Source organism: Stegodyphus dumicola, chromosome 9 (genome assembly GCF_044657685.1).
Source record: "Stegodyphus dumicola isolate Sdum_Otavi_A_Nest chromosome 9, ASM4465768v1".
Lineage (NCBI taxonomy): Eukaryota > Metazoa > Arthropoda > Arachnida > Araneae > Eresidae > Stegodyphus > Stegodyphus dumicola.
This window is the reverse complement of record NC_140776.1, coordinates 159,873,033-159,893,746: the sequence shown is the minus strand read 5'-3', so window position 1 is coordinate 159,893,746 and position 20,714 is coordinate 159,873,033. Positions and strand designations below refer to the sequence as shown.

Below are 20,714 nucleotides of genomic sequence, written 5' to 3'. Positions count from 1 at the left end.
TTGCTTTTTGTTTTTACTAGTGGCACTAAGGCGTCGCACTTTATTTTGTTTCTCTTGTGTGTACATGTATTCTTCTGTGAAATAGTTGTTAAAATAATAGTTAATTATGTATGGATTAGTAATTAGGTACTTAAGGAAAAAAATTTGTATTTAACTATTAGCAATTATGAATTTAAACTCTTGCTCATTTAATTATTTAGCACATTCAGTTATATTTCTCATAATCCGAAACTTTTATCATGTTATTCGATGAGGGGTAGGGCTATGGCGCCCAGGCACCGTGGTGGTTAAGCACCGCAGTTCAACATAATAAAGAAAGTTTGAATTTCATTATACGTATGTGAAGTTGTTAAAATAGACCAAAATAATATGAAAATGCTCTTGATTTTCTTAATCTTAACAGAATGATTCTTTTTTATCTTGGAATTATAACAAATTTTTATTGTTCTAACAAAAAATAATTATTACAAAATGCTTATAGTTTGTATGTCTTATTAAATTATTTTGAAAAGAATATAATTTACATTTATTAGCATGAATGTATTTTCTGTTGATGTTTATTATTTTGATTATTTTTGCAGTTTCTAAATATGGGATGTGTTTCATCAAGAATCATTGTTGAGGATACAACACGACCAATTTTCCATGTTAGTATATTGATTTTGCTGCATATGTTTTATTACTAATTATTATTTGTCAAAAATTTTATAAAATAATCAATTTTGTGTATATAATTATGAAAACTTTAAATTGCATTCAAAAGATTTGTTTGTTTTCGCTATTGAATCTCTTTATTTTTAAAAATTAAGTTGCCAGGTGCAATCTTTGCAACTCTGAAGTCTGCTGCTGAGTGCCTTCCTAAATTAAAAAAATTTTATTGCACCTGAATTCTTCTGCTTAGTGTCTTGCCTAAATTTAAAAAAAAAAATTACCATCCTTAAATTTGGATATTCAATTCAACGAATTAAAAAAATTTTGCATAAATTCTGCTGCAAGTTCACCGAATTCATATTCTCCAGACCCTATGGTCCTGTTTAAATGTTTTTCTTGATCAAATGAAGATCCTCTATGATTAGCAATTTTTTTTAATGGCCAGGTGCTGTATCTAATAGCCATAAGCCTTGCACCACTACGAGGGCCGGAAGTGGTGGCCATTTTATTATGGAAGCACCTAATAGGTGACTACCGTTGCCTGCTATGAAGGGATGGACAGTTATGTCCATGCCTTTTCCAGGATTTAAACCTGGGCCTATTGCTACGGCAGTCAGGGTCACGAACCATTAAACCGGCGGGTGGCGTATATAATTTTTTATTATTTTTAATTTGCTGAAGCTTCTTTTGCTACTAGTAACAGTGACATTACATATATTTTTAATGCTGCTTCCAAATTTGGAAATGATTCAACTAACATAGAATAGAAGAGAAACGTAATAACAACCTTGTATTTAGCGTACATATATTAAAACAATCGATTTTGAGGGCAGCTAAAGGTCCCTTCTCATCAAGAGAAAAAAATACCAGAAAGGGAAAAAAGAAGAAAAATAAAGCATCGGCAAAGGAGACACAGAAACACATGGTCCTTATCAGCACTGCACGTGGTCGTAACCAGATTTTGAATCAGAGTTGCACTGGCCGCCTACTTTTACTGAGCCTGCCTATCTGATCAAACAATTAACACATAGATTAAAACGCAAAGAAAATCAGCGAAGTCAAAAAATAGGGAGTGAGGGGCAACTGCACCTTCACGCACCAAGTCTGAACCTCGAATAAAGGGGAGACTAATCAGTGCACCAATACAGTTGAACTAAACTGTATTGGTATTTTTAAAGAATCTAAACTTGCAGATACTTTAGAGTCTGGAATTATTGAAATTAGCATGCTTTTAAAATTAAATAATTTTCACTGAATTTCTGCATCATTTACATTACTTGAGTATTTAAGTGTTAAGCTGCTGCCTTTAAATCAGAGTTTCTTAAACTTTTTTCAGTCGCAACCCCTTTTATCACTGAGATTTTTTGCGACCCCTCAGGACCTCATAATATTTGCAAAAATTTTGTGGGACCCCATAAGTGTTGCGCAAATCCGACACACATGTGAGTGAAACTGTTAATTTTTTCACTTGTACTGTAATATACTATTGCAGTTTTAGGTCATTAACTTTAATTTCTAATTTTAAGACATAGAGCAATGAGAAAATTTTAAAGAAGTAACAGACAAAATGACAGTATCATGTGCAAAGCAAGGAAAATGAAAGAATTAAAGAATATAATTATTAAAGAAATTATAAAAAGCATGCGTTGAAACTTTTTCATCTTTTTTCTTTGTCTGTATTGTCTTATCTTTATCTATTTTCAGATACACTGTGTAAAAATATTTGGTAATTGTAAAATTATTATAATAAGAAATATCAAAACTGCTAAAATTTTTGGCTACTCCCTGCTGAGGATCCGACGACACCCAATTTAAGAAACCCTACTTTAAATTATCTCAACTCAATAGCTAATTTTTTCCATTTAGAAACGGAAAATCAGAAGCCCCCTATTTCATTTTTTGCAACAGTGTTTTACTTGTGAGATTAAAACATGTAACAGGTCTTTAATTTCAACTATGAAATAATACGAGTAGTTTCGTAGTTTTCTGCAAAATACTGTTCGTATCAATGGATTCTTGATGATATGATTTACCAATCTTTAATTATTAACCTTTTATTTCTGTTCAAATTATGTTGAAATTATAATCTCTAAGGCTAAAATTTTACATTTCTCAAGAATACTTTCAGAAATATTTTTCTCATCTGATGTAAAGAAAAATATAATCTCACTATTAAGCATATATTTTTATATATTGCATCCATAGTTTTTGATTACAATGCTTTATTTACTTTTTCTATTAATTGCAGTATTAAATTACACCCACGAAATAACCATAAAAATGTTTTACTTGATCTGCTTCAAAATGCTATTATTTTCACTTCAGTGTAATTATTTATTTGATGCCATAACTTTTAATAACTGATGTACTGATGAGTTATCTCTCAATCTGATTCTTTAGCAGCGTTTGCTGTTGATGCCCATCACATATCCATATGACCTTTTAATGCTGTTCTTAAATGTACAAAATAGCATAGAATAAAATAAATAAATAAAAATTGCACCCAAAAGGGTATTTCTTTAATATTTTGTGTGTTACCTTTATTTATTAAATATGTTCTTTGCACTTAAACCACATAAAATTCAATTCAACAGCAATATCGCAAAATTAAAAACAGCATATCATTTAGAATTTCTGATACGCAGTCTTGCTCACTGGAGATACAAATGTTTTTTTTTTTTTTTTTTTATGTACAGTGCTGCCATTGCTCACTTTGAAATCATTGAATTTTGTTAATCAAAAATTTGGTATTTTACAAAATTTGAAATAGATAGTAATCAAAACTCAGCTTCCATGTTCCCATGATTAGTTGGAGTTCCCATGATTCACATTTTCACTATGTGAGAAACAGTCATTCAGATTCTTCATTATTTAGTTTCTTTAAATATAATACATGGTAATAATATTTGGTGGCAACAGTTTGAAAAGTGAACCAACGCAGAAAGTGAAAAGATGCAAAATGCCGTTTCGACACTGATGGTCCTTTGGGCTAAAAAAATAATTTGCAAATCCTTTGCACAGTTTCAAAAAATCTTAACATGAATTTGCAGAGTGGCATTTTTGCATACTTAATTTAAACTATGAAGTGAATGCAATATACCATGTATTTCCTTGTATAAGCCGAGAATTTTTAGAACTTTTTCTGAATCGAAATTATAGGTGTCAGCTTAACATATCCACTAATCCCACAGAAAGTGTACATATTTTTCCATTAGCCAGGCACAAGTGATATATTGCAAAATATCATACATTTTTACCTCTTTGGTTCATATTTTTCAAGTTAATAAAAAATTATTTTAAATGAGTTATTTGTTTTATGAAAATGAGTTGTTTTATTTTTTATATTGTTTATAATTTTGGTTTGTTGCATCATCACCAAAATGAAAAATCTATTGATGAAATTTGTACTTGGCTTTCTTCACTCTCGAATTTATTTTTCATTTACGGAGAATTGCTGAGCAACCATGCCATGGTTAGAATTTTCAGCAAATGTGATCATATGTAATTTGAAATTTGCCATGTAAAAATTCTTGGTACATTTCCTTTATCTGCATACAAATCTGCTAGTCCTATCTCATTATGTTTTGGCAGCCATTTTTTATTCTCATTTCACGTCATATTTATTCTCATTTATGCTATTGCAAGGCAGTATCTCGTATACTATCTCTCAGAATTTATTTGGAGAAAGAAGCAAAAGGAATTATTTGTATTCTGTTATAGAGGCAATAGGCAAACAGTTTCTACACGAAGTAAACACTAATTTATCTGAGCAATTTTTCTTTTGCCCTTTTTATAATTAAATTTATTTTTCTTATTGTATTATCATTAATTATTATGTGTTATTATAAAACATATTATTTGCTCTTAAAATACTGCAGGCATATAAGGAAAAGTACCAATTTCTCTTCATGCTCATCTTTTAGACAGAAAATAAGACTAACTCAGGTACAACAGACAACAAATGAATGCAATAAGTATGCTAGCTTCAAATGTGGCTACCAGAAATAAAACTGTCATCATTGATATCTGGTATTTTATTGTATGGCAATTGGATTGAGAAATATTCCACTTATTTTACCTGCTTGGCAACATTTTTGCCCTTGTTACAAGATTGCAAAATTTGTTACAAGATTTTTTTTTTTCATTTTGGCTTATATACAAATTTTTCATTTTCGGTAAATTTTTGAAGAAAAAACGCTTATATGTAAAAATGTATGGTATGTAGCTTGCTCATTTCTTTGCAAAATAAATGTAATGCATATCTTTGTATAATACAGCCATACTAACATCATTATCTCACCTTGAACTTGTAGGTCGAGGCCATATTTTTCTAACTCGTAAAGAATTTGATTTGTAAAATTATTATAAGTTTTGTTTACTTCTATAAAATTGATTAAGCTTCCTTGAGTTATTATGGGTCTTGTTTTTATGTATACATATCTAATAGCTTCTTATGCTTGTTGTGTAGTAGTTTCTAATGTGAAGCATATGGTGTACAGTTAAAAATGAAAAAAATTATTTCATTTCCTTTTTTCAAGACAAATTTTAAAATTGAATATAGCTGCTTCATATCAGCCATGGTAAAATTTTTCTAAACATAATATATATCTTAGTTTAATTGTATCAGTAAATAAAGAACAAAATCGAGTGACCCACTTTTAAAAACATTTTATTAACAATGCTTACTTTGAAAACAACACTGTTATAATAGATAATTTTCTGCCATAATTAATTTATTAATGCCCCAAAATCAATTGCTGTTCTTAATTTACACTAATAATCGTACGTAGATTGCAGTACTGAAATAAAACTGAGCATAATTTTCATACTGAAATTGTTTGACTTTCTTAAAATTATTCAAAAATGTTTCCATTGCAGGTTTTGAATTCTATTAAAAACAATGCATTTTACAGCCCTTTATTTCCCTTTTCTTCAACCTTAATATATATCAATAATTAAGCCATTTCAATATGATAAAGTAAAACTTGCAATTTCTATACAAAAGATATTCCTGATTCCAAAAATTTTGCTTAGCAACTATGAAATAAGTTCTAGGCTCCTTCAGTTTCTGTTAACATTTGTGTCCACAAGTAGCAAAGTGGGTAATATTGGCTGCTTGTCATGGTACATTTCATAGCGAATGGTTTCGTTGCATTATATATAGTTCATGGATTTTTCCCATGTGTAACTTGAAAGTGCTCCCTTAGAATATCTTTCATAAAAGCACTTTTCCTAAAGCAGATAGCCTCATGCATTTTATAATGGATTAATCAATGAACCAATCTTTAACATTTGTAAACCTTTTATCAGTCGGATGAATTTTTATGACAAGAAGGGCTTATCTGTGCTTGAGCAGAACTTTATGTGTCGGCTATCTCGAATTTAAATATTGCCAAGAGATTTTCTCTCAGATAATACTTTTTAAGGTTTATTGTTCTGATCATATCTCTACAATGGGATTACAGTTTTAAAATCAATAAGCTTTAATGTTTCAATTTTCATCTTTAGTTGTACCCAGTCTTATCAATTAGCTGAAAAGGCTTCAATGTGTTAAATTTTATGAATATGAGAATATGATATAAGCTTTTAGTGAATTTTTATCTCTGGTAGTAAACTAGTTTGTCACACATAGCCTGATTACATTTCATGTTTTAATTTCAATTAAAAAAAAAATCCATAGCTTTATCGTTTGTTTCTCTTCCTTCCTGTTTCAGTCTTTCTGAAACTGTATCTAAACCAACCTTAAAGGAAACAAATATAAGGATTTGCTTAAAATCAAAGCTCAATATTAAATAAATATCTTTCAATTTTCATCTGATTTATACATCATTATTTTTAATTGCAAATATTATTATTTAACTTTTAATAATATTTGCAGTGGGTGCATAAAATAATTTCTTTGAGGGAGTGTATTTTATTTTTAACACACTGATGTTAAAGATTTGTTTTGGTTTTCTTCCCTCTTGAAATTTTTCAGTTTTAACTTTTGATACTTATAAAAAAATGAGAAAATTATTTGTAAATTTGTTTTTATTATAATTTGGCAAAATTTTTTATTTGCATAATTATATTATTTGGCATTATTAGTAAGTTGCTTAATTGTGAACCTAATTTATTTTATTTTTATTTGTTTACTTTTTTTTCAGTATGATGCTTTTTGCCAACTAATGAAGAATTAAGATGTTTTGGAAGCCTATATAGTTTAATTGCAGTAATTATTTTGTGTCAATGTAATATTCATATTGGGCATGCTTATTATGTGGTAAGTCACAATATACCTTAGTTATTCAGAAAGGGAAACTGGGCCTAGGCAATTTTTATATTTTAGAAGTAAGAAAATTCAAAGGCCAGATATGTGTGCAACTTAAGTAGACTATGGCTTTGAGCTTTAAAGTCTCAATGTTTTTCTTTTTTTTTCATCTATAGATAAATATTAGGTTTTAAAAGGATCTTAAAAAAAAGTATGTTACAAGTTTAAATCTTGTTGTCAATGTTTACATTTAGATTTTTAAACGTTTTCTTAAATACTGTTGTGAGAGCAATTCAGAACTGCTTTAGTTTTTCTCCCCCCTTTTTTTTTTGAGTAAAATTAATATGATATATTTAAAATTTTTTGATGTTTTTTCTCATTTGTTCTTAACTTTTATAATTTTTCCTTCAGTAATTGCTTATATTAAATTTTTTTGCTTTAAATTTATATTTCTGCATAAATTCCAAAAGGTTTAATTGAATTAATATTTTATTTCATATTTTATTTGATCATGTTAATTTGTTGTTGAATAAGTTACAAAAACTGTGTTTACTAATTATATAATTATGTAGCTCTTTTTAAAAGCTACATGAACTTTTAAGGAAAAACAGAATGTGAAGCATATTGTTCTTATGTACAATAATATTCCTGAATAATTATGTAAATTATTCAGGCATGCTCTCCTAATGTACTTAAAAATATTTCAGTAACATCAAAGCCAAAAACCTTTCATATATAATATTTTTCAAAAATATTTTTTATTCCAACTTTTGAACTTAATGATGCTAAATTTTTCATGTGTTAATTTTAGAGCAGTTATTTTTCAGTATTTTTTATTTATATGTTTAAATATTTTTTTTAATCTTAGGTATGGAATATTGATGAAGACGGACATTATATTAAGTCTTGCCACCTGCAAGTAACAGAAACAGATCTTGTTTTACATCAAAGAGGTGAACCACCAATAGTCTGGCCTCTTCATAGTTTAAGACGTTATGGTTTTGATACTGAACTTTTTTCTTTTGAATGTGGCAAACGATGTGCTACTGGACCTGGTATTTATGCTTTCAAATGTAAGCAAGCTGAAGCTCTTTTTAATGCTTTGCAAGATTGCTTATTAGTTCCTCGTTCTGATAGTGAAGTTGTGACCAATGGCAATGGAGAGGAGACTGAACCACAGTCATCACTTGTTGGAGATGCAGAAAGCACTGATACTGGCAGTGCTCTCTTGTTGCAGGATACTGATGAAAAGCCTGAATATACTTTTGAACCACAGCCAGGACCATCTGCAATGGCTAATGGACATCCAGCCCTCCGCATAGGTAGGGGTGCTGTGCCTACTGCTCCTGTTACAACACCAAGTTTGCCATCCACTCCTGTAGCAAGACACAAACATTCACTACAAAGTGACTTTCTTTATAGAAAATGCATGAAAGGTCTTCCACCTCTAGGTACTTTCTATACAGGTACTAAATTCTTGCCTCGATGTTGTACAATTGGAACATGCATCAGTGCTTCCAAACAGCACTATATGAATGACAGTGTGCTGCGAAAAACAACTTGTGGTTCTTGCCGAACTTGTTCTCTTAATATGTGTGTACTTAAAACTAATGCCAGTTCTGTCACATACTCAGATCGGGCTAAGCAAGCAAATTATGGGAATGTTTTAGATCAAGGAGGTCATCCTAAAAATTGTGTACATTGTTGCTGTGATTTTAAACCTACCCAAAAAATGGGATGTTCTGCTGATGATTGCCCACTCCATTTCAATAATTGTGTTGATCAGATAACAAATTATGCACGTCTTGACAGCCACAATCGTCAAGAGCATGGAGAGAGAAGTCTTCAGAGAAAGGAGAAAGTTCTTCAAATGCAACAGGTATGTGGTTGGTTATAAGTACCTGTTGCACTAAAAATAATTAAAATGGGTTATTAAACATATTTTTCAATGCTAATATTGCAAACTGACAGTTTGTGTGTATTTTAATATTTTAGAAATTATTTCCGGTTTAGTATATAAGTACCCTCATGATCGCAGCGAGTTGAACTTGAAATATTCTGTTTTCATTTTGTAAACAACCTTTTAGAATTACTTTATTTTGAGGAACTTGTAGAATAACATAAGCATATCCGTACACCTGCTTCCATTTTAGAACCATCTGTATAAATACGAGTACATGTAATTTGATTCTTTGGTCTTTGCATCTTGGATTGTACAGTAGATTTTTGTATCTGTTGCTGGATGTTTTTGATAATCATTATATGGGAATTCAATATTTTGTGTGTTCTATGTTTTCTTCTTCATTTTAGTAGTACAGTAGATTTTTGTGTCTGTTGCAGGATGTTTTTGATAAGGTTATATGGGAATTCATATTTTGTGTGTTCTCTGTTTTCTTATTAATCTTGGATTGTACAGTAAATTTTTGTGTCTGTTGCAGGATGTTTTTGATAAAGGTTATATGGAAATTCATATTTTGTGTGTTCTATGATTTTTTTTTTGGGGGGGGGGAATAATTCCTTTTGCATGTTCAGTCTGTGCTATTATGTGCAAGGTGGTAGTTTTTTGAGTACACAGATTGCTGACTTGTATATAGCTCTGTAACATCTTGTTATTCGAAGGAGAAATGGGTAGTGAATTGCATGTAGTTGCCTTTCATTTTTTCCTATGTTGGGCTCATATTTCTGCCCCATATAATACTATTTTTTCTATAACAGAGTTGAACAGGCATTCTGAATATACAGATTAAAGCCCCAACTGATGCCCTGAATTTTTCATTTATTGCTGGCAGTTTTTTAAGCTTTTGATCCTATTAATTTAAGGTGTTCAATCTAAATGAGCTTTTTATTAATAATTAATCTGAGGTGCCTAACTTTGTCTACAATTTTTTTTTAAACCTTCTGTTGTAAATGTAGAAAGTCTTAAGATATTTTGTGATGGGTTTGAAAAGAAAATTGCTTTATTTTTTTTTATTTTTATTTATTTATTTATTATTATTATTATTATTATTATTATTATTATTTTGTTTATTGTTAGAAGCTGAAGGTTTCATTTGTATTTCATTCTAAATGATTTTATTTTGTATTCCTTGCATTGCTGCCAGGAGAGAAGCTTTACTAATTACTGATTTGAACATTCAATGTGCAATTGCTAGCCTGCTGATGGGTCCTGTGGCTTTGAATTTTTAATCGTTTCATTATCTTTGTGCAAGCTTTATGCATATTTAGCACTTTTTTTTTTCTGGAAGGAGTGTTATCAGGACCATATTAAAAAAAGTATGTATATATATATACTATATGCAAGTATATAAAAAGTATGTATATATATATACTATAGTAAGTATGTATATATGTATACTATATGCAAGTATGTATGTGTTCATGTAAATGCATGTGTATATGTACATATCAGGGTCGGATTTAGAATTGATAAGCCCCTAAGGTATTTGAGATATGGGCCCTTTATAAGTCCAGATATTATATGTTTTGACGGGCCCTAAGTTGTGGCTTGTGTGGCTTATACATAAATCCTGCACTGGTACATATACATGCGCATATATACATATACATGTACATACACACACATATATACACACATATGTACATATACATGTGCATAGATACATTTTTTAATCAGGTCCCGATAATGAAACAGTACCTTTCTAAGTAACATTTAAATATTTAATTTAAAGAATTTAAGATTCAACACTAACTGTGTCTGCTTTTGTATAATTTTAGGTAGGGCACATATTTTTTTTAAAGTATACAGTCTTTTAAGGGACACTGTGAAAATTTTAAGATACAAGAAAATTAAATTGAATGTGATATAGTCTCAAAATAATTGGGTACTTTTCTGTTTTGCCGATGCAAGCAATAAAGTCGCCAATAATGGTACAACTGATGCCAAACGGAATATCCTCATTGGTAACCTTTACTTTAATGTATTAAAAAACCTTGCCTTTTATGCCTCATTTTTGAAACAAGTCACAGCCATTTCTTATCAGATTGCTTGTTTCTTTGAATCTGGCATATGATTACATAAAATTGTTACCAGATAGTTCAATTTTATGCCCTAAGGCCATTCAGGGTACGGGTTAAGTCTATTAGGATGCAATCACACTGCTCACCCGAAGGCGAAAATATAGAAAAAGCAAAATCAAGGGTTAAATTCATGAATTCTAATCAGAATGCACTAGCGAAGTAAAGCACTGCAGTTTTACATAATTTTTGAGTAAACTATTCGTACGAATTGAAATAATTCTTGCATTTAAACTTGTATTCCAAATTAAGATTTAACTTGAAATTAATGTAGATAATTACTGAGAGAATTAAATTTTTGTAGCGTAGTTTACGTGAGATTAGATCACTTGGAGTCACGGGATATAAACTGCCGAATCAAGATGTTGAACCATGAAAGCATAGTAAATTCTCTTAAATTAATGTCTTTTTACAAATTTATTGGCTTTTTACAACATTTTAAATGATATTAAAATGTTTATGCCTTCACAATAAAAATTCCTTACAACTAACATTTGTTAATATTTTTTATATGTATGTTGTCGCCAATAAAGTCTGCTTGGTAAGATTTGCGCCAGTGAAACGGAAAGGTACCAACAATTGCGATGACCTTTTGAGCACTTCTGGATTCTTTTGAATCATTTCTAAAAATTATTCTTTTTGCATATTTTCAAGTGTTGCACATACTAAGCAAGTGGGTTGCCAGGTAAATACATTTTCATACTATTCTGGATTGTCTACTTTGGCAACATAGTGCTTTGCCTACTGATTTATGTTGAAGTTAGGCAAACAATCGGAGAATACCATAATTGGAACTCAGCCAAGTTTAGACACTGGTAAAGTTTAAAAAAATTGATTTTTATTTCAAGTTGTTTTGTTTGTTAGCATAAAAATATTTGAAGTCTTATTGAATACTAATTCAGAAGTCAAACAACAAAAATCAGCGTTATATTTACCAAATTTTCACAGGACTAGTTTCGATGGTTTTACCGAACCACCATCTTCAGCTGCAAAACCGCAAATGAACCAGATAGGAAATAATGATTAGATAAGATAAGAAAGCCTGGACAAGAATAAGCAAGTGGCGCCATCTGTTGGTGAAACCAGAACTAAAACATAATTTCTTTAAAGGCCGAAGGCAAATTTGGATTGGAATTAGGATTGTTAACTAGAACAGAAAGATTTTTTATGAATGTGAAATGCCTCTAGAAAATCCAGTTCTCCAATGGAAGATGTTTTTTGAATAATTTTGGCAGCAGAAAAACTGAAAGTGTGGTTTTCGGACCAACAATGTTGAGCAACAGAAGACTTCTGTGTTTCCTTTTTTCTAACATATGCCTGATGCCATATGACTAAACAAAAGTTAGCTTCATTTTATTCCTATGTTTTCCGTGCTCTTCAAGTTTGCTCCTCCAAACTAGCCCTTGATGAAGAACTAAATTATTTAAAAGCAATAGCTATTGACAGGGGCCTTCCACCCAACATTATTAATCAAGCAGTTAAAAAATTCTCATCTCAACACACTAAAAGGCACACTCTTGTTTTAGGAGATTATACAAATTCTGTTGTCATTCCCTTCTTTCCATCAATTAGCTATAAAGTTGCACATATTTTGCAGAAATTTAACTTTAGGGTTGTTTATTCTCCCATCAATAAAATTCCGAGTTCCATACTCAAGGACCCCATTCCGGATATGAATTCCTGGGGTATTTACAGGATTCCTTGCCAGTGTGGTTTAATTTACATTGGCCAAACTAAGAGAGCCTTAAAATTTCGCGTCAAGGAACGTGAGGCATATGTTAGAAAAAAGGAAACACAGAAGTCTTCTGTTGCTCAACATTGTTGGTCCGAAAACCACACTTTCAGTTTTTCTGCTGCCAAAATTATTCAAAAAACATCTTCCATTGGAGAACTGGATTTTCTAGAGGCATTTCACATTCATAAAAATCTTTCTGTTCTAGTTAACGATCCTAATTCCAATCCAAATTTGCCTTCGGCCTTTAAAGAAATTATGTTTTAGTTCTGGTTTCACCAACAGATGGCGCCACTTGCTTATTCTTGTCCAGGCTTTCTTATCTTATCTAATCATTATTTCCTATCTGGTTCATTTGCGGTTTTGCAGCTGAAGATGGTGGTTCGGTAAAACCATCGAAACTAGTCCTGTGAAAATTTGGTAAATATAACGCTGATTTTTGTTGTTTGACTTCTGAATTAGTATTTATTCGGCGTCTTAATTATAGAAGCCCCAACAGGCTTATTTTTTGCTTTCTTTTTTGCACGTGGTGTGGCCGCCATTTTGTGATTGCATGAGTTTCGGTAAGTACTTTTTTGCAATTTTCAAGTTATGTTTATATTTTGTATATTTGGATATTGTGCTTTGCTTGTCTGATTTCATGCATTTTGCTTACAAACGTTTTGTTTTCTATTAATTTCAGTGAGGGATTTTTCTTCTGTTTTGTGTGTGCTTTATTATTGTTTAGTTAATTTAGCTTGATTTTCTGTATTGCTTATCATGCCTTCATCCGTTAATCGTTTCACTCAATTACGACAGAAACGGCAAAAATTCCTGAATCATCTTGACTTTTTACTTAAATGTAAATGTAAAAAATTGATCCCAAATTTTATTCAAATCAAATCTAATCAAAAACCTTCGAGTCGCGTTTCAAGAATTCTGTTAAATTGCAAGCTTGCCTTACTTCGGTCCGTCATAAGGGATACACGTCAACAATTGTCCAAAATTGAACGTGAACTCTATAAGCTTCATCTGGAACTCGCTAAATCATATCCAAAATTCACTGCCCTTGAACAGGGGTCTGGGTCTAGAACGGAGAATGCAGTTAACCGTCATAAAAACACCCTTGCAGTTAAATTCGAAAAATTTCTTTTACAATCTTCCAGTTCAAGTAGTTCAAAAAATCTTCCCATTGTATACATCAACCCAATAGTTAATATTTCTCATGTTAGTCTTTCAGAAGAATAAGAGAAAATTCTAAAATATAATTTTAACTTCTCACAAACCTGTAAACCCTCGATTCCAAAGATTTTGGCTCCTATCGAAAAAGCTTTCAAGTTCAGTAAAGTTTCAGATTCACAAAAAGAAATGATTAGGCATCTTATCGCTCATAATGTGAAGTTCAATAATAAACCTTTGAGGCCAAATCTAACTGCGAGAGAAAGAGCTACATTGCGTGAAATTCATTCTAACCCGGATATTATTATTTCAAAGGCCGACAAAGGTGGCCAGATAGTCGTCATGGATAGGAACACTTACATCGATGGTGTCACTAAACTCTTAAACGAAGGACCATATAATCCGATCCCTAAAGATCCTTCACCTTCGGACTTGTCAAAAATAAAAACTGCGATCAAATCTTCGCAAATCATTTCAGGCAACTTAAAACATTCACTTATCCCATCTGTTGCGAATTGTGCCAGATTATATGCTCTTCCCAAAATTCATAAAAGTGGTATTCCTTTCCGCCCTATTGTATCAAATTTAGGTACTGCCTCGTATCCATTAGCTAAATATTTAGTTTCTAGATTTTCAACTCTATTAGACAATAACATTTACACCATAAAAAATTCAATAGAGTTTGAAAAAAAGTTAAAAACATTTCTCCTAGTAATTTACTCATGGTTTCTTTTGATGTAAAATCATTATTCACCAATGTCCCAGTGGAGGGTGCATTAAGATGTCTAGAAACCAGACTTCGTGAATTTCATTTCTCTTGCATCGAAATTGATGAGCTAATTTCTCTCACTCAACTCTGTTTGAAACAAACACATTTTGTTTTCCAAAATAAATATTACAAGCAAACTGAGGGATTAGCCATGGGAAGCCCCCTCAGTCCCATCCTGGCTGATATCTACATGCATTATTATGAATCAAAATTGTTTGAAACTTTAAACTTCCCGGCATGGTTCCGCTACGTAGACGATACTTTTACTCTGTTTGAAGGTAATAAAGATGATTTAAATAAAGTTCTTTCAACAATGAATTCTATTGATCCTGCTATTCAGTTCACTTTTGAACTTGAGACTTGCAATTCTCTTCCGTTTCTCGACATTCTGGTCACACGTAACACATCCAACTTCAGTACTACGGTTTACCGTAAACCTTCATCGGTTTGCCTTCCACCACACTTTAAATCATGTCATCCGACTAAACAAAAGTTAGCTTTATTTTATTCCTATGTTTTCCGTGCTCTTCAAGTTTGCTCCTCCAAACTAGCCCTTGATGAAGAACTAAATTATTTAAAAGCAATAGCTATTGACAGGGGCTTTCCACCCAACATTATTAATCAAGCAGTTAAAAAATTCTCATCTCAACACACTAAAAGGCACACTCTTGTTTTAGGAGATTATAAAAATTCTGTTGTCATTCCCTTCTTTCCATCAATTAGCTATAAAGTTGCACATATTTTGCAGAAATTTAACTTTCGGGTTGTTTATTCTCCCATCAATAAAATTCCGAGTTCCATACTCAAGGACCCCATTCCGGATATGAATTCCTGGGGTATTTACAGGATTCCTTGCCAGTGTGGTTTAATTTACATTGGCCAAACTAAGAGAGCCTTAAAATTTCGCGTCAAGGAACATGAGGCATATGTTAGAAAAAAGGAAACACAGGAGTCTTCTGTTGCTCAACATTGTTGGTCCGAAAACCACACTTTCAGTTTTTCTGCTGCCAAAATTATTCAAAAAACATCTTCCATTGGAGAACTGGATTTTCTAGAGGCATTTCACATTCATAAAAATCTTTCTGTTCTAGTTAACGATCCTAATTCCAATCCAAATTTGCCTTCGGCCTTTAAAGAAATTATGTTTTAGTTCTGGTTTCACAAACAGATGGCGCCACTTGCTTATTCTTGTCCAGGCTTTCTTATCTTATCTAATCATTATTTCCTATCTGGTTCATTTGCGGTTTTGCAGCTGAAGATGGTGGTTCGGTAAAACCATCGAAACTAGTCCTGTGAAAATTTGGTAAATATAACGCTGATTTTTGTTGTTTGACTTCTGAATTAGTATTTATTCGGCGTGTTATTGTGTCTTAATTATAGAAGCCCCAACAGGCTTATTTTTTGCTTTCTTTTTTGCACGTGGTGTGGCCGCCATTTTGTGATTGCATGAGTTTCGGTAAGTACTTTTTTGCAATTTTCAAGTTATGTTTATATTTTGTATATTTGGATATTGTGCTTTGCTTGTCTGATTTCATGCATTTTGCTTACAAACGTTTTGTTTTCTATTAATTTCAGTGAGGGATTTTTCTGCTGTTTTGTGTGAGCTTTATTATTGTTTAGTTAATTTAACTTGATTTTCTGTATTGTTTATCATGCCTTCATCCGTTAATCGTTTCACTAAATTACGCCTGAAACGGCAAAAATTCCTGAATCATCTTGACTTTTTACTTAAATGTAAATGTAAAAAATTGATCCCAAATTTTATTCAAATCAAATCTAATCAAAAACCTTCGAGTCGCTTTTCAAGAATTCTGTTAAATTGCAAGCTTGCCTTACTTCGGTCCGTCATAAGGGATACACGTCAACAATTGTCCAAAATTGAACGTGAACTCTATAAGCTTCATCTGGAACTCGCTAAATCATATCCAAAATTCACTGCCCTTGAACAGGGGTCTGGGTCTAGAACGGAGAATGCAGTTAACCGTCATAAAAACACCCTTGCAGTTAAATTCGAAAAATTTCTTTTACAATCTTCCAGTTCAAGTAGTTCAAAAAATCTTCCCATTGTATACATCAACCCAACAGTTAATATTTCTAATGTTAGTCTTTCAGAAGAACAAGAGAGAATTCTAAAATATAATTTTAACTTCTCACAAACCTGTAAACCCTCGATTCCAAAGATTTTGGCTCCTATCGAAAAAGCTTTCAAGTTCAGTAAAGTTTCAGATTCACAGAAAGAAATGATTAGGCATCTTATCGCTCATAATGTGAAGTTCAATAATAAACCTTTGAGGCCAAATCTAACTGCGAGAGAAAGAGCTACATTGCGTGAAATTCATTCTAACCCGGATATTATTATTTCAAAGGCCGACAAAGGTGACCAGATAGTCGTCATGGATAGGAACACTTACATCGATGGTGTCACTAAACTCTTAAACGAAGGACCATATAATCCGATCCCTAAAGATCCTTCACCTTCGGACTTGTCAAAAATAAAAACTGCGATCAAATCTTCGCAAATCATTTCAGGCAACTTAAAACATTCACTTATCCCATCTGTTGCGAATTGTGCCAGATTATATGCTCTTCCCAAAATTCATAAAAGTGGTATTCCTTTCCGCCCTATTGTATCAAATTTAGGTACTGCCTCGTATCCATTAGCTAAATATTTAGTTTCTAGATTTTCAACTCTATTAGACAATAACATTTACACCATAAAAAATTCAATAGAGTTTGTAAAAAAAGTTAAAAACATTTCTCCTAGTAATTTACTCATGGTTTCTTTTGATGTAAAATCATTATTCACCAATGTCCCAGTGGAGGGTGCATTAAGATGTCTAGAAACCAGACTTCGTGAATTTCATTTCTCTTGCATCGAAATTGATGAGCTAATTTCTCTCACTCAACTCTGTTTGAAACAAACACATTTTGTTTTCCAAAATAAATATTACAAGCAAACTGAGGGATTAGCCATGGGAAGCCCCCTCAGTCCCATCCTGGCTGATATCTACATGCATTATTATGAATCAAAATTGTTTGAAACTTTAAACTTCCCGGCATGGTTCCGCTACGTAGACGATACTTTTACTCTGTTTGAAGGTAATAAAGATGATTTAAATAAAGTTCTTTCAACAATGAATTCTATTGATCCTGCTATTCAGTTCACTTTTGAACTTGAGACTTGCAATTCTCTTCCGTTTCTCGACATTCTGGTCACACGTAACACATCCAACTTCAGTACTACGGTTTACCGTAAACCTTCATCGGTTTGCCTTCCACCACACTTTAAATCATGTCATCCGACTAAACAAAAGTTAGCTTTATTTTATTCCTATGTTTTCCGTGCTCTTCAAGTTTGCTCCTCCAAACTAGCCCTTGATGAAGAACTAAATTATTTAAAAGCAATAGCTATTGACAGGGGCTTTCCACCCAACATTATTAATCAAGCAGTTAAAAAATTCTCATCTCAACACACTAAAAGGCACACTCTTGTTTTAGGAGATTATAAAAATTCTGTTGTCATTCCCTTCTTTCCATCAATTAGCTATAAAGTTGCACATATTTTGCAGAAATTTAACTTTCGGGTTGTTTATTCTCCCATCAATAAAATTCCGAGTTCCATACTCAAGGACCCCATTCCGGATATGAATTCCTGGGGTATTTACAGGATTCCTTGCCAGTGTGGTTTAATTTACATTGGCCAAACTAAGAGAGCCTTAAAATTTCGCGTCAAGGAACATGAGGCATATGTTAGAAAAAAGGAAACACAGGAGTCTTCTGTTGCTCAACATTGTTGGTCCGAAAACCACACTTTCAGTTTTTCTGCTGCCAAAATTATTCAAAAAACATCTTCCATTGGAGAACTGGATTTTCTAGAGGCATTTCACATTCATAAAAATCTTTCTGTTCTAGTTAACGATCCTAATTCCAATCCAAATTTGCCTTCGGCCTTTAAAGAAATTATGTTTTAGTTCTGGTTTCACCAACAGATGGCGCCACTTGCCTATTCTTGTCCAGGCTTTCTTATCTTATCTAATCATTATTTCCTATCTGGTTCATTTGCGGTTTTGCAGCTGAAGATGGTGGTTCGGTAAAACCATCGAAACTAATCCTGTGAAAATTTCGTAAATATAACGCTGATTTTTGTTGTTTGACTTCTGAATTAGTATTTATTCGGCGTGTTATTGTGTCTTAATTATAGAAGCCCCAACAGGCTTATTTTTTGCTTTCTTTTTTGCACGTGGTGTGGCCGCCATTTTGTGATTGCATGAGTTTCGGTAAGTACTTTTTTGCAATTTTCAAGTTATGTTTATATTTTGTATATTTGGATATTGTGCTTTGCTTGTCTGATTTCATGCATTTTGCTTACAAACGTTTTGTTTTCTATTAATTTCAGTGAGGGATTTTTCTGCTGTTTTGTGTGAGCTTTATTATTGTTTAGTTAATTTAACTTGATTTTCTGTATTGTTTATCATGCCTTCATCCGTTAATCGTTTCACTAAATTACGCCTGAAACGGCAAAAATTCCTGAATCATCTTGACTTTTTACTTAAATGTAAATGTAAAAAATTGATCCCAAATTTTATTCAAATCAAATCTAATCAAAAACCTTCGAGTCGCTTTTCAAGAATTCTGTTAAATTGCAAGCTTGCCTTACTTCGGTCCGTCATAAGGGATACACGTCAACAATTGTCCAAAATTGAACGTGAACTCTATAAGCTTCATCTGGAACTCGCTAAATCATATCCAAAATTCACTGCCCTTGAACAGGGGTCTGGGTCTAGTACGGAGAATGCAGTTAACCGTCATAAAAACACCCTTGCAGTTAAATTCGAAAAATTTCTTTTAACAATCTTCCAGTTCAAGTAGTTCAAAAAATCTTCCCATTGTATACATCAACCCAACAGTTAATATTTCTAATGTTAGTCTTTCAGAAGAACAAGAGAGAATTCTAAAATATAATTTTAACTTCTCACAAACCTGTAAACCCTCGATTCCAAAGATTTTGGCTCCTATCGAAAAAGCTTTCAAGTTCAGTAAAGTTTCAGATTCACAGAAAGAAATGATTAGGCATCTTATCGCTCATAATGTGAAGTTCAATAATAAACCTTTGAGGCCAAATCTAACTGCGAGAGAAAGAGCTACATTGCGTGAAATTCATTCTAACCCGGATATTATTATTTCAAAGGCCGACAAAGGTGACCAGATAGTCGTCATGGATAGGAACACTTACATCGATGGTGTCACTAAACTCTTAAACGAAGGACCATATAATCCGATCCCTAAAGATCCTTCACCTTCGGACTTGTCAAAAATAAAAACTGCGATCAAATCTTCGCAAATCATTTCAGGCAACTTAAAACATTCACTTATCCCATCTGTTGCGAATTGTGCCAGATTATATGCTCTTCCCAAAATTCATAAAAGTGGTATTCCTTTCCGCCCTATTGTATCAAATTTAGGTACTGCCTCGTATCCATTAGCTAAATATTTAGTTTCTAGATTTTCAACTCTATTAGACAATAACATTTACACCATAAAAAATTCAATAGAGTTTGTAAAAAAAGTTAAAAACATTTCTCCTAGTAATTTACTCATGGTTTCTTTTGATGTAAAATCATTATTCACCAATGTCCCAGTGGAGGGTGCATTAAGATGTCTAGAAACCAGACTTCGTGAATTTCATTTCTCTTGCATCGAAATTGATGAGCTAATTTCTCTCACTCAACTCTGTTTGAAACAAACACATTTTGTTTTCCAAAATAAATATTACAAGCAAACTGAGGGATTAGCCATGGGAAGCCCCCTCAGTCCCATCCTGGCTGATATCTACATGCATTATTATGAATCAAAATTGTTTGAAACTTTAAACTTCCCGGCATGGTTCCGCTACGTAGACGATACTTTTACTCTGTTTGAAGGTAATAAAGATGATTTAAATAAAGTTCTTTCAACAATGAATTCTATTGATCCTGCTATTCAGTTCACTTTTGAACTTGAGACTTGCAATTCTCTTCCGTTTCTCGACATTCTGGTCACACGTAACACATCCAACTTCAGTACTACGGTTTACCGTAAACCTTCATCGGTTTGCCTTCCACCACACTTTAAATCATGTC

At 32.2% G+C, this 20,714-nt stretch overlaps 1 protein-coding gene across 4 annotated transcripts in view; it reads left to right on the top strand.

The window, feature by feature from the left end:
- The window catches only part of LOC118205739 (uncharacterized), a 101,124-nt gene that overhangs the window by 3,656 nt on the left and 76,754 nt on the right, over nucleotides 1-20,714 (top strand). For 2 of the 4 annotated variants that reach the window (XR_015043126.1, XR_004761038.2), the window contains exons 2-4: nucleotides 582-647; nucleotides 6,798-6,913; nucleotides 7,770-7,800. Coding sequence is in view for 2 of the 4 variants with exons in the window: in XM_085824276.1 (XP_085680402.1) it covers nucleotides 591-647; nucleotides 7,770-8,780 (1,068 nt within the window). In the remaining 2 variants the exon portion in view is untranslated. Of the gene's footprint in view, nucleotides 1-581; nucleotides 648-6,797; nucleotides 6,914-7,769; nucleotides 8,781-20,714 lie in introns of those variants that run through there. The other 2 variants (XM_085824276.1, XM_085824277.1) reach the window with 1 other exon arrangement.